General features: G+C 45.4%; 1 protein-coding gene across 1 annotated transcript; it reads right to left on the bottom strand.

The window, feature by feature from the left end:
• Positions 1-4,861: 4,861 nt before the first annotated feature.
• LOC116945096 (sorting nexin-17) lies at positions 4,862-15,093 on the bottom strand. Its single transcript, XM_032959203.2, has 14 exons — positions 14,821-15,093; positions 14,634-14,708; positions 14,336-14,450; positions 13,044-13,108; positions 10,540-10,650; positions 9,613-9,703; positions 9,004-9,091; positions 8,438-8,507; positions 8,228-8,320; positions 7,866-8,075; positions 7,423-7,545; positions 6,996-7,106; positions 6,821-6,886; positions 4,862-5,807 (listed from the first exon to the last, which is right to left on the bottom strand). Exons 1-14 carry the CDS (start codon positions 14,878-14,880, stop codon positions 5,694-5,696), a joined length of 1,392 nt encoding a protein of 463 aa, XP_032815094.1. The 5' UTR covers positions 14,881-15,093; the 3' UTR covers positions 4,862-5,693.
• Positions 15,094-15,291: the final 198 nt, after the last annotated feature.

Genomic DNA, 15,291 nt, shown 5'->3' with positions numbered 1-15,291 from the left:
CTTCGGTGGAAGTAAGGGGGACATATCCTTTCACGTTAAAAATGCTTAAAAAATACTCTAAACGCTGATGTTAATTCTTCACTGTGTGATGTCCTCCCACAACGATGCATGCAGTTATTACTACTATACAGTCGCTAGATGCTACCACTATAGGCCGTAGATATTACTCCCGAGCGGCCGGAGCGATTGTGGCTAGGGGGGTAGGGGGGGCTAGGGGTAGCAGCCCAGCCCCAGCCTGCCAAGGTTCCACCTTGGCTGGCTGGACAATCTAGGCGAGGCCGGAGGCTCTTCACGGGACTAGGCCTCACCACGCCACTTTGTCAGGTGAGTACTTTGTGCTATAAAGTCGATAAATACTGCGATAGAGTCAGCATGTACGACTGCAGTGATAGCAGGTACCACCACAGTCGGTATGCACTGCTGTAATCATAGCAGGTACCACCACAGTCAGTATGCACTGCTATTAGATTTTTAAAGTAAGTTTGAAATATTATTTTGACCCGGGCAATGCTGGGTACTTCCCGCTAGTATATATTTTTTTATATAATTGACTAAGTTGTCCAGTTTAGAGGATTTAATTGTCCATTTCCATGTTAATGAGCATACTGTAAGTTTTACAATTGTTTCAAACTTATCACGACATTTATATCCATCACTTCAGTACAATGTGATGAGAATAGGTGAAAATAGTGAATGGCAATGCACTACCAGGGCACATTGGAGACATCACTGTGCAATTCAGCATGGGGTTCTGGGCCAGCTCATGTATTTGTATTCCACATTAAGTTAGAATTGTGTCCCAAATGCTACCTCACGAGCCTGATAATAGTAAGCCGCACCTGGATCGACAGGATGTGCCAGCACAGAAAGGCAGAGCCAAGGATGACGGGGATTTAAATATCCGAATGGTGTACAGATCACAATGGACTTAAATTGCACTGAATAAACGATTGATCAGGTTAGGTCTAAACCTATTTGTATCCCATATGTAGTGACATTGGGGATGTCACTGTGGGGTGCCGGCCCGGGAGGGCTGTGGAGTGCGATGTATTTATGTCGCGGACAGCATCGTGTGTGTTGCTGAGTAAGGCCGGCTCTAGCAGAGCACGGTGTGCGATGCACCGTCATCGCGTACACCCCGTAGGTGGGTGTAGTACCCGCCTTAGCGGGGCTTGGTGTGCGCTGGGATAGCGTAGGCACCACACATGGCATGCAGTGCGGGCTCCCACAGGGGGGAGCAGGAGAGTGTCAGCCCGGGGACAGCATTGCCCCGGGCCATGGCACTCTGGTTGACCCTGCAGGCACATGATCCGGAGTGTCGACAGAGGCACCCAGGTGGGGGGAGCTAGGGGGTGATTACATGTCCGGGGAGAGCTCTTGAGAGGGATCGAGAGGGAGCTGGAACGCTCGCGAAGGTGGGTGGGGCCGAGGGCGGAGCCGGCTTCGACCCGGGAGGATATGAGGTGGGTCCCTGAGAGGGATTGGGGTCGCTTCGTTCTACAAGCTGGAAGCTCCACGTCCTACGTCTGAAGAGGCACCAACACGTGGCCATCACCCGAGTGAGGGTCCGGTCCATCGTAGCTGTAACTCCTGTGTGTAGTGTAGTTAGCTGGGTGGTCACCACCCTAGGCTGTATCTAGTAAAGGGGCAGTTACTCCTTTCATATATACGTGTTGTGAATAAATGTGTTGCCTCTGAAGAACGTCTGCGACTCAATTGGTCTCACTACACATACAGTGAGGGAAAAAAATATTTGATCCCCTGCTGATTTCGTACGTTTGCCCACTGACAAAGAAATGATAAGTCTAAAATTTTAATGGTAGGTTTATTTGAACAGTGAGAGACAACAAAAAAATCCAGAAAAACGCATGTCAAAAATGTTATAAATTGATTTGCATTTTAATGAGGGAAATAAGTATTTGACCCCCTCTCAATCAGAAAGATTTCTGGCTCCCAGGTGTCTTTTATACAGGTAACGAGCTGAGATTAGGAACACACTCTTAAAGGGAGTGCTCCTAATCTCAGCTTGTTACCTGTATAAAAGACACCTGTCCACAGAAGCAATCAATCAATCAAATTCCAAACTCTCCACCATGGCCAAGACCAAAGAGCTCTCCAAGGATGGCAGGGACAATATTGTAGACCTACACAAGGCTGGAATGGGCTACAAGACCATTGCCAAGCAGCTTGGTGAGAAGGTGACAACAGTTGGTGCAATTATTCGCAAATGGAAGAAACACAAAAGAACTGTCAATCTCCCTTGGCCTGGGGCTCCATGCAAGATCTCACCTCATGGATTTGCAATGATCATGAGAACGGTGAGGAATCAGCTCAGAACTACATGGGAGGATCTTATCAATTATCTCAAGGCAGCTGGGACCATTGTCACCAAGAAAACAATTGGTAACACACACCGTGAAGGACTGAAATCCTGCAGCGCCCGCAAGGTCCCCCTGCTCAAGAAGGCACATATACATGCCCGTCTGAAGTTTTCCAATGAACATCTGAATGATTCAGAGGACAACTGGGTGAAAGTGTTGTGGTCAGATGAGACCAAAATGGAGCTCTTTGGCATCAACTCAACGCGCCGTGTTTGTTTGGAGGAGGAATGCTGCCTATGACCCCAAGAACACCATCCCACCGTCAAACATGGAGGTGGAAACATTATGCTTTGGGGGTGTTTTTCTGCTAAGGGGACAGGACAACTTCACCGCATCAAAGGGACGATGGACGGGGCCATGTACCGTCAAATCTTGGGTGAGAACCTCCTTCCCTCAGCCAGGGCATTGAAAATGGGTCGTGGATGGGTATTCCAGCATGACAATGACCCAAAGCACACGGCCAAGGCAACAAAGGAGTAGCTCAAGAAGAAGCACATTAAGGTCCTGGAGTGGCCTAGCCAGTCTCCAGACCTTAATCCCATAGAAATTCTGTGGAAGCTGAAGGTTCGAGTTGCCAAACGTCAGCCTCGAAACCTTAATGACTTGGAGATCTGCAAAGAGGAGTGGAACAAAATCCCTCCTGAGATGTGTGCAAACCTGGTGGCCAACTACAAGAAACGTCTGACCTCTGTGATTGCCAACAAGGGTTTTGACACCAAGTACTAAGTCATGTTTTGCAGAGGGGTCAAATTCTTATTTCCCTCTAAAATGCAAATCAATTTATAACATTTTTGACATGCGTTTTTCTGAATTTTGTTGTTATTCTGTCTCTCACTGTTCAAATAAACCTACCTTTAAAATTAAAGACTGATCACTTCTTTGTCAGTGGGCAAACGTACAAAATCAGCAGGGGATCAAATACTTTTTTCCCTCACTGTACATTCAAGTGCTTAGGTGAAAGGTCGTGAAAGGATAAACACTCGGCCTTGAACGATTAATCTCAACCTCTTAAAATGACCATTCTTGCTTTTAATCTAAATGGAAGAACGACCAAAGCAAATGCTGCATTTGTTAATAGGACAAAAAAGAAAAGCAAGTCACCACACAAATTTCCGAAAGTGCAGATAAAAAGAATGCATTCAATACTTTTACCCATCATCCTGGATCCAGCCAAATTAGATGGTGGTGGTATAGACAAAGATTCCTCATATAGCCATGACGGACTTTTGGGGCAAGTGCTGTTAGCTAGCATCTACGAAGGCCGGCACTGTATACAGAGTGGATGGCAAGCACCACGCCGACCGCATTTGTCTACCAAGTGGCGATGTTTACACAGCACCTCTGATTAGCCCGGTTGGCTACATATAGTGTGAAAGATGTACATATGTAAGGACAGTACGACTCCCCGTGGCCGTGGTTACTAATTGATGTGATGGGAACAGACAGGGTCACGTAAGGGTAATATGGGACCTAAGTGGTCGTTAATAATGATTGACGCGACAGGCATTGACAGGGTCGCGTGAGGATAAGCACGAGATCGACATGGTCGTAAATAGTAATTGAGACAGAGACAGACAGGGCCAGGTGCAGGGAGTGTTCGGGAAAAGGGGCGTGGCAGGGTCGTGAAGGGGACAAAAGCCGGCGTGGAACAGGGCTCTGGGCTGCTGTTGGTTTGGGCACCTTGTAGTCTTGGAAGGCTAGAGTTATGCTGTCTCCATGACGACTACGTGTCCGCTCCTGTGTAGCCAGTCAGCTACACAGGGAGTGTCATGGAGAGTCACAAAAGATACCTAGGTGTATATAGTCACTCGCGGTTACTCGTTAAGTTATCAGTAAGTCGATGGACTTGATTCACAATATACATATAACCAAACAAGACGGTGTCTCTGAGAGCTACATTACACATACATAGAGCACCAGGTACTTATTTGAGGCAGAGTAAACCTAGGGGAGGCCCACGACTGATTCAGATAATCGTCACAGGCGTTGGCCGAGTGGGAATCGAACATGGGTCGCTGGGTACGTAGCACATTTCGCTAACCAGAGCCACCGCTCCCCATGAATCCACATTGATAAGGAACTAAGGGAAATATCAAACCAGTAGATGGATGTTCAACAAAGCCAAGTTACAACGGGCTCAAAAAAGAGCACCTGTTGAAACAGCTGCACAAAAGTCAGAACTAGTAATTCTCAATCGTCCAAATGCTGTTTGTGAGAAAGAGGTTCCAGAGTCCTCGAGAAAAGCAATAGCCATGAAACTCAATGACAGTCTCCAATCATATTTCCCATCTCCCTGTGACATATCTGTCTGGGCATTACTGCAAATGTAGCATCCCGCTATGAAATGTTTCAGATAACTTGTCATTGAAAAGAATCCTTGTTTGGGTAAACGATTCCATTCCCGTCATTTTATGTATATCATTCTACTTTTGAGTCCTCCATCAGTAGCGCAAACAACGCATACAAGACAGCACTCGACATGCTATTGAAATGCTTTATTTGGTATAGCTATAATGGTGAATTTCTATTACAAAATGCATCTTTCATTAATAACCAACATCAAAATAGTTAAGTTGGAGCTAGCACTACTCAGTGTGATTAAGGCACCAGTGGGCACAGGCATTCATCCATTCACCTGTGTCAATTTTTGCTGTTAAGAGCACTTGCACAGGATCTAGAAGAGGAATGTCAATGAAACGTGTGTAAACCTTGTAGGGAAGAATCTAGGGAGCATTTGCGCTAAATCCCCAACCTATCCCACTCTGCAAAAACACGAGGCTTTAATGGGCATTAAGACATCAATGCCTGCTCAGAGGCCTACAGGTTCAATTACAGTGCACCACTTCCAATTTGCTGGAAGTTTCCAATCAATTCCAAAATTTCAGCACAACATTCATGCATGATGGAAGATGCTTGTAATGTAGTGAAAATTACACAAGAAATGTGTCCAGGACACTCCTTTGTGTTAAACTCAAATGGAAGTCACACTGCCTACTGTTGTAACTTCCTCTCTAACAGTGAGCACACAATGCATTTGCTAAGTGCTCACAAGTCTTCAAATTGTCTTTTTCTGTCCACGGGCAATTCAAGCTCTTCACACGTTCAGGAAGCCCCTCTTAAGACCACAACTCACAGCACAACAAGGAGTTCAACAGATATGTTCTCGTTTGCGTAAAGGCAGCTTTTGGATTAAAAAAACATGAAAACAATGATTATTTTAACAAAGTAAATGCTGACGAGAAGTCAGCGCTTAGTGCTTGCATCTGTTACCCTAGAGGGCCCACGCCGAAGATCACAGGCTAGGTCACGTGGCTAAAGGTCCTCTTCCCCTATACCCTCAAATGCGTCATTGCTGTGCACGTTGTCAGCTTTCTTGATTCCCGGCAGCCTGAGTGAAAGTCCCAAGGAGGAGTCCATATGTTTGCTCTGATCAACAGCACATGCACAAGCACATATTTTTTAGAACATTACTGTCTGCCTCAACAGCAAATCAGGAACAGTTTACATAACAGGTCATTTGTCTTCTCAAGCAATAATGAGGTGTGTACATGGGCTTGAGTTTACTGCACTAGCAATGATCTGTGTAGTTCTCCAGCCTGGTACCACATGTTTATCAGTCGGCAGCGTCAAGGCCAAAATGATAATGGCAGTTGTGAGGCAGACTGTAATTGGCACATGGAGCCAAATAGAATGAAAACATAAGACGTTCGCTGGATCTTGGGTTATAATTCTTGCAAAATCACCTGCAGTAATCCTTTCACCAAAATCAATGTTTGGGCTCTTTGACAGTATGCTTTCTGGACCTCCGATTAGCATGGTTGGCTATGTAAGGTGCGAAATAAATTCAACATACATCCACATCGTGTGGGTATGTCAGGTGTTAGAGGCAGCATAACTCTCATGGACATTATAATCACAATATCATACAAAATAGATTAAAAAAAATCTCCAATGTAGCCAGATCTTGCCACTAATTGGACTGTGAGCTCAAACAAATGTGCTAAACTTTACATACAACAGTTCTACCTGTTCCAATAAAAATATATTTCCATTAAATCCATATACGGTTCATACTAGCAGGCATGTCTTTTATTTATAAGTTGAATGGCAAAGAAAAAGATCTCTCCTATAGCCTTAATTGACCATTGGGGCAAGTGCTGTTAGATAGCATCTATGAAGGCCAACACGGCACATGAGGGGGTGGGCGGTCAGTACCATGCCCGGCAGCCTGTTTCCACAGTGCTGATGTTTGCACTCCAGATCAGCTCATTATCTGGGTCAACCAGGGGGAAGACCAGGACCAATTTAGATATTTCTCACTGTTATTGGTTGTGAGCAGGATTGGAAATTCCGTCGCTGGGTTTGTAGTGGGGTGCACTAACCACTACGCTACTGCTCCCCACAGCTGGACGGCACAAACCAAGACACACGAGCCTCACCGGAGCTGGTCTGATGAGGGCGTGCTCTCCATTAACCTTTGGGTCTTTGGCTCCATTCACAGATATCTGCAACAACACGATACCCTCCACTAGACATCGATACCAGGAACCTTTCACGAGACATCTAAACCAGCCATCCTCCACTTGACACTAGACCAGGCAGCAGCAGGGTCACCTGGGTGCTGTCCGATGCTGCTCCTGAACTCATCTTCTCCTTGTCTCGCCCGGCTCGCTGCTGCAGGATCTCATTCACCATGGTTTGTAAGCACAGGCTGAGTGCAATGGCCTGAAATACACGCACGCATACATCCCACACACACATAAAACATGTGGTAAATATGGATCGCACCACCAGTATGGTTGGCCTGTGACTATAACCAACAGTAACAATATTATCACAGTACTGTACTTGCATAAAGGTTTTTCATTAGGCAAAAACTATTAATGCTCATAAAGGAAATACTTCTTACGTTGTTTGTTTCCTTGGCTGATGGTAATTATTTGCAAAACCCAAACTTCTGAATATGGTTGCAGTGGGAGAGGCGATCTGAAGGAAGACCAGGCTATTATGCAATGTGACACCCAACCCAGGTGTGGGTCACCTGCTGCGTGCGTAGCTTGATCCAACGGAGTGTATCGGGTCGCACCAGGTACTCGAAGGCCAGTTCCAGAACACTGCCAGAGCCCCCCTCTGTTCCACCACCTTCCTCACCACTTACCAAGATCTGTGCCACAGCATTCATAGCAGCAAGATCAGTTGCAATGCAAAACCGAGAGTGCTGCAATGTATCCCGCATGCTTCACGTCAAGTTTGCGTGAAGACTGGAGCAGCAGATAAACTTGCCAACAGTCATCACCTACTTTAGACAAGCTCAAATTAATCATTAGCGTCGTTGTAGAGAATATTAATAAAATAAATCAGCAGACAAACTCTCAGTTGCATGCGTAAACACATGCACCTGAGCATACATGTGCATGAATGTATATGCCCATGCCCAAATCCAATGGGCATGTACACTCAGTGAATGCACGTGTGCTCACCCACCCGGCTGGTGACGGTCCAGCTGCGAATGCGCGTCACCCTGAAGGTACCCTCCTCTGTGGTCCCCTGGCCACCGGGGCGAGTGGAGCGGCAAGCCAGAACTCCACCACCGGCACGCACCGCAGCCCGGCTGTCTGGTTCAGGCCAGTCGCACTCACACTTGTCCAGGCGCACACAGCCGTACTGCGGAAGCGACTGCGCCACTCGCAAAAACTGCACACGCACGGCACAGCACCCTTTGTGCTTAGCTATTGCCTCAACCTCGTTGCAAGTGAGAAAGGTGAAACGGTCACAAGCCGGTCAAGCTTTAAGTCCATCAAATAGAATAGGGCAGGGATGAGAGATGAAGGATGGACGTGTCTTACCTCCTCGAATGTGCCATGCTTGTGCAACTCGGCAAGTTTCTGTTTCTGTGCAGCATCAACTTCACACCAGCCTCGTTTAATATCAGCTACGGCCTAGCAATGCAACACATTGTTGTCCACATCACAACTGTCACCAACAGCTTAAATCTATAATACAATTCTTTTTCTGTAAATTATAGTCACTCAGTCTATCATATTAATGAGGTTCACCTGTTGGTAAAGAAGCTTGAGCCCTACAGCATCAGCCATCACGAACTTGTCCAATTCCCTGTCCAGGTAGCTATATATATACACACACACACATAGTTAACATAACCAGCACACAGCTCACTTAGCAGGGTTTATCCAAGGTTTAGATTGATTAGGTGAGCTTGGTCAGGGTTTAGTTTATCAGGATTGTTTAACCATGTTTCAGGATTTTTTGGTAGGTCTGGCCAGGGTTGAACACACTAAAGACGCAGGTTATTGATTTGTCAAAATACTGGCCTTTCCATGATGGTGGGTGATACTGAATGGTATTTGAAACTACCACATTGTGAAATGCAATGTGTGGAATGTGCAAAATACTCTGCTGCGTCACACATGGCATACATCAACAGTTATAGGTTACTCTTACATGAATAGGAAAATAAAAACCAGTCTAACCAGCTTGTTGGCTATGACATAGACATAACGCGTTAAAATTTCAATATTACACAGGTTGTATGCAAATAGTCACGAATTTAACCTAACCATAGAAACACAAGATGAGAAGACAAGGAGAGACACCACCCCACCTGGTGCGAAGGAACAGGCAGGATCCTTTGATGGGCGAGCTGATCACGGATACAAAAGGCAACTCAAACTCCTGCAGCCGCCGCACCACTGTAAAGGATAGCACTGCAATTGAGGAATGGGGACGACCACCACTGACATCATAGGACTCCCATAGAAATAATACTGCCTGGAGCAGCTGCAAGACAGTGACAAAGGTTAATCTGAAGCCATGGAGCAGCTGCAAGACAGTGACAAAGGTTAATCTGAAGCCAGTTATACATAGTAAAAAGGACCACCCAAAAGTAGCTGTCACTAATATCCATTATTTTAATGCAACACCAGAGCCAAGGTTCTAGCCATAATTCAAACTTTAACCAATCTACCCCCTTAAATTATTCAAGAGCTCCTCCATTAAAGCAGCACAAATAAAAATAAATATTGAAAATACAATGAGTATTGACTACATGAGCAGCAATGTACATGCATTGGCCCCGTTTTCATAATCATTTTGCAAAAATGTTACGAGGCAGTGTTTCTGCAGTTTCAGTGTTTTTTGTATTGTAATTTTTTTTTAAACAGTGTCATGCATACAAGTTTATATGCATGTGTGTGCAAGTGTGACATCATACATGTTAGCTGCCTTTCCCCCTCCGCGTGTCCCAAAAAGAGACCAAAATTGGGAAGCAGATCATCTGGTATCCCTACAGCTACACCAACAGCCTGCACACTCACACAGGCAGAAACACCCTGGTGGTCCCTTACAGGCTGCTAAAGCAGGTCCGAAAGAACCAAAGAAGGAAAAAGCAGGTCCTCTTGGAAATCACTTCAGGAAATCAAGGCACATCAGGTATGGTGTCTCTCCAGTCCAGATGTTCATACAATGCTTCAGGCACCAATGTTAGGCCAAGTGCAGTCCCCATATGCACTGACCCAGGACCAAAAACATTGTGGACAGTGATAAATGTTATAACTAAATCATGACTAGTTTGCTAAAACTCAAGTCAGTTACCTACAACTCTGAAGGAATGATATAATGAGATGTGGAGCAAAGCACTCCTATATATGGCTGAGTAAGCACCTTGTTCTCATAATATAATTGTTAATAGACACTACAAATAGTTATGTGGTGTCTTTTAGTGAAGTTCTCACGGGTGGCTATGTGCTGTTAAGGATTTCCAAAAACTACTTTTTTTCCGCTACCACGACACATATAAAAGCGAACACAAAGTTAGTTGAAATATACCTACCACAGTTAACATGTTTTAAGCTGAATTGGTTACATGGTATAACAAACACAAGGGCTACCATTTAGAAATGCAAAAAAACCAGTAAGGAACAAGTTAAGGGATTTATGGGTATATGGATTGAACATTGGGTAGAGATACAAAAGAGGGAATGGGGGATGGGATGTGAAACAGACATGACTCAGTTCAGTGCTTAATATCACTTCCCGCACAGATGGCAACATATGGTGCAAAATAAGTTCAATATACATACACTTCAGAGGAAACAGGGCTACTCCCACAACTGTGGTGGCGATGGCTCCTCATGCCAACCTGCAGCACGCTGTGCGTAGGGGAAGTGTTGGGGATGACTACAGGTGAAGTCTCTCCACTTGGTAATACCACATGCACCTCAACTTGTGCTTCGTGCACCTCCCAAGTATCCTGTTCTCACATATGAACACGCACGCAAGAACACACAAAAGATTGTCGAGTTGCCTATCATAGCAAACCACTTTTTAAGGCCAGCATACATGGTCACATAGCATGGTGCGGTGACATGACCAAGTGGTAGTGCACTTTCTGTTCCTGGTTTGAGACCCACAGCTGACCTGGGTAACACCATGGGTGTATTACAATAAATACGCATTTTCAGCTTCATAGTAGGCATTAAAGATACAATGACATTATTCAGGATAGAGGCCACATGTGCTGTGTAATGGTCCAAATTTTAAAAATAAATTCCTGAAAATTACTTAAATCCTTCCAGAAATTCATGTGTTGTGATTTTATCAAGGACTGATTCATCTGTCTCATTTTGATCATGTCTTATTTTTATTTCTTGTTGCCTTTTTTGTATATTTTTACTCCATTAGCTGAAAAAAAACATTAGTATATCATTTTCATCAATAACATATTTTTACTTACGATGAAATGCATGTATGAGCATAACAATCTACTTTATACATCTGACATCATTACGTGCCGAATATTTAGGCTGACATGATACGTAAGGGCATGGTGGTAAGTTGTGAAATACAATCATGTGCTATACCAAGTGCTATTGTTTACACACTACATCACAGGACTTAATTTAGGAAGAGTCAGCTCAGCAAAGGTTAAGGTCAAATTATTTGCCAAGAATCAAACGTGGTTTTAATTATTGTAGTGCAGACTACATTTTTCACATACTCCATCGCACATGCACACGGAACTGCTTTATAAATTCCTTCTGTACTTTAATTCCCTCAGCAGCGTTCTACTTCCTCTAATGGGCACATAAAATGTCACTGATAATCCAGTTTTATTTGAATATACAAGCTTAAGTTGAGCAGTACTCGACATGGCTATTTTTACAGAAGCCATAACATTTAAGCTTAACGAGTTGAATAGCTGCATTTTTCAGTGTTAAGAAATATTAACCCAACTTTTCAAGAAACGTTCATATTATTTGAACTCGGCAAAGAGTACATACACCAAACTGTGACACATTGAAGGGGCCAGGGGCCCGAGTACCGAACGACTGACACCATTTTATAAATTACCTAGGCCAAGATGTGTCCCAATTCTGTGCCACTACAATGGAATTCATATTATTTGGGCCTTTCAGTAAAACCACGTAGATAGAAAAATAATAACAATATCATGACGTTTCGATCGCAACACAAGCAATCATCATCAGGTGAAAAATATAGCGGGAGAGCTGCTGAGGCAATGGAATAGCGTAAATGTAAGAGAACTAAAGGGCGGTTGGGAACAACGTTTAAGTCCGTCATGACTCACATTCACAGACGAGCACTCTCACAAACACAAAATATCACATATGTACACGCAGACACAAAATCAGTCACAAATACACACCCAGAGCCATGCATATAGCCACTCTCTCACACAAAAACTCACACGCATGCACAATCATAAATACTCTCCCCACACAGACATGCGTTGTTATAAACAGAAGATCCCACATGTCACCTTTTAAGAACCTGTTAGTGAGCAACCTTTAAGGTCTGCAGGCACATAATAAACGCTCACACACACATTCCAATGCAAAGTAACACACTAACAATTACACATATGTACTCACACACTTAAAAAAACATCAATAACAAATAGGCAACCTCGGACCGGCTGAGCGGCATGGTGGCAAGACGTCACATTGGCCATCGTGTATGGGGACTTTATGCCACAGCAACCATATTGCATTGGGTTTTCCTGGCAGCTGATTGGCTGCTGGTACATTGGGACGATGACGTAATCCCTAGTGACCACTGACACACGTTGTTGTTTTTGATACAGCTGGGACACGGACTCTGGGGGTTCTAAATAATAATAGGTTTGACCCTTTCTGGCAATAAAACAGTTTTGTTAAGATGTTAAAACATCAAACTGAAACCTTTTGCAAGCAATCATGTTGCATTAACCGCATATACTCAAGGTGAACAAAAACTTGCTCTGGTAGTATATGCATTGTCTTTGAAACTGATTGGTCCACACTAGAGACAGCTTTCTTCAGAGTAGACATGATTCCTAAAAAAAGGTTTCAGTTTGGTGTTTTAACATCTTAACACCTGTTTTATTGCCAGAAAGAGCAAAACCTATTCTATTTTGATACTGGCAAGGGAGGTCCCATGATCTGGGGGTTCTACACTTCTCAATTTGGGAGCCGACGCAAATCGCTGCCTGGTTGGTTTTACACATTTGTTCTGTACTCGGGCTCCAGTTATTGCATTTGGTGGACACAGCTACAAATGAGTGTGTGGTTCACAAATGAGGAAACTAGGGGATGACGTAGTTGTGTAGTTAAATAGCACCAGTGAAGCTTTATTGACACTTACCTGCTGTGCTTTTCGAAGGAAAGAGGTGACCAATTCACTCTTTGACATCTCCTCATCCTGGCTGACTGTAAACACACAATGCAGACACATGCTCTTGTGGCTAGGCAGAAGCACAAGCATGTCTCTGCTTCAACATTGTGATGCCCAGTGCCGTGCGTGTGACCGGAATTTCAAGCACGAATGGCTGTGATGTCGTTAAGAACGCGTGCTGACAGCAAAACAGTGGAGGACCATCACAGGGATTATTGCCAGAGTGTCGTGCCGGGTTCTGGGCAGTGGTTTAGTACTCTTTGGTTCTATTCGGTAAAGTCACGTAGGTAAAAAATAAAACAACAAAAATCACGACGTTTCGGCCACAACACAAGCGGCCTTCATCAGGTGAAGGGATCAGGCTGTCTCGAGGACAGCGCTGGAGTGAAACACAGCCACGCTCAGACCGCGGACCTTTAAGCTGTGTGCGAGGAAACAAGGTGTCTTGACAAAGGAATTAGCATAAAAATTAGCATTTGATTGGCCGACTTCGCATAGAGGTGGTGTACGTGCGGGTGGACTTGCCGTTTGGCGCGGGGGGGGGGGAGTTTACCTATTGATGGTGTGAAAGGGGAATTTTTAAGAGCTGCGAAAGTTTGGGGTACCACTACTTGAAAAATATACTGTACCATTGAAAATTAGTTTAATGTTTAGTTCGATTTAGAACATCTTTCCAATGGCTGCTTAATTTGAACCCATCTTCTCGGTTGAAATTGTGTCTGTAGATCTGAATTACCTCGTGAACAAATCTCTGATAAAAACCCGTGGGTTTGCAAAGAACCTTGGTATCGGAGAAAATTATATCGTGATCACCCACAGCGTTGTAACGTGTGGTGGGGAGTGTGGTGGCAAGTGTAGGGGGTGTGGATGACAATGTCGTCGGAAGTGTGGGGGTGTGGATACGAGTGTGGTTGGAAGGTGGGGAATGTGTACGAGTGTGGTTGGGTGTATGCATTGGAGTGTGGATAAGAATGTGGTAGGGAGTATGGAATAGTGTGGTTGGGTGTGTGGGGAGAGTGCGGGTAAGTGTGTGGTGGGGAGATGGGCAGTGTTGTGGGGAGTTTGGATGAGTTTTGTGGGGAGTGTGTATGAGTGTGGTGGGGTGGTGAGAAGTGTGGATGAGTGTTGTGGGGAGAGCGTGGATTGGAGCGTGGATGAGAATGTGGTGGTGAGTGCGGATGAGCGTGTGGAGGAAAGTGTGGGGGTGTGGATAAGAGTGTGGTGTGGTGGTTAGTGTGAGGGTTCCCCGTGTTGTCACGCACTGCACTGCAGGTATTGCTCGATTTGTCTCCGTCGCTCCTCGGTCTGCGCGTCAGAGAGCGCGAAGAGCCGCTTGGGAGGGAATGGTGGCTCCCGGGTCCCATACACTCGCCGCAGCTGAACGACAAACAACAAGGAAACTTTCAAACGGAGCGAGTCAGAGACGGGAATCGACTTGGAAAGTTTTCCGGGCCTTCGGTCCCCTCGGCCGTTTATATTCCACATGTACAGCATTGGCAGAAACACTGCTCCCGGTGACTGAAGGGTGCGTGAGGAGAGTGAGGGTCGAGAGGCGCTCACCAGCTCGTGGAGCCCGTGGAGCTGGCTGTATCGCACTCGGCAGTGCAGGACCCCGTTAATGTGAACCACGAACACCTGCGGAAGAGACGCGGCGCAGCCGGATTAACTCCACGCCCGCCGGGCTCGATCCCAGCGAGGACTCGGCGCCAAGGGAGGGAGGAGGGAGCGAGGAGCCCGTGGAACTCACCGCATATTTGGCGCCGACCTCATCGAATCGGTCCTCGACGCGCGGCACGCAGCAGTACATGGCGCCGGCGGAGACGAGGAGGGTGAAGAAGAGTGGAAGGAGAGGAGTGAGGGGGGGAAGAGCGATGTTTGTAGAGTTGATGTTAACGTCGTGGTAATGTTGACGGTGATTGTTGTTATTGTTGCTGCTGCTGCTCCTCGGGCCTGCGCTACTCCCCTCGTCAGCGCCACTCCCTGGTCACTTGACCTCAGATCGCCTCAGGGATTGGTGCAGAAGGCTCACGTGACGCGTGCGCTCGTCTCGAGCTCCCCACTCACGTGACACATGCACACCATCTATGTTTATAGAAATGTGCTAACATACGCACATGCTGATAAAGAAATAACTGATTAACATACGCATATGTTGATTGTCAATCAGTTAATGAATTTTCTTCCCATAATTGCAAGATGCCATCACTTGAAACATAGT

The sequence above is a fragment of the Petromyzon marinus genome, chromosome 23 (assembly GCF_048934315.1).
Source record: "Petromyzon marinus isolate PM22_M1 ecotype Great Lakes invasive population chromosome 23, UKy_Petmar_22M1.pri1.0, whole genome shotgun sequence".
NCBI classification, from domain to species: Eukaryota; Metazoa; Chordata; class Hyperoartia; order Petromyzontiformes; family Petromyzontidae; genus Petromyzon; species Petromyzon marinus.
The sequence above is the reverse complement of the archived record's forward strand: the minus strand, read 5'-3'. Positions and strand labels throughout refer to the sequence as shown.

Excerpts from the sequence above, each read along its gene's own strand:
- LOC116945096 (XM_032959203.2), bottom strand. The coding sequence starts at position 14,880 with ATGTACTGCTGCGTGCCGCGCGTCGAGGACCGATTCGATGAGGTCGGC. Across the intron at positions 14,451-14,633 it reads TCCACGGGCTCCACGAGCTG|CTGCGGCGAGTGTATGGGAC; the intron begins GTGAGCGCCTCT and ends TTTGTCGTTCAG. Across the intron at positions 5,808-6,820 it reads CCCTCATCAGACCAGCTCCG|AGCAAACATATGGACTCCTC; the intron begins GTGAGGCTCGTG and ends GCTGTTGATCAG.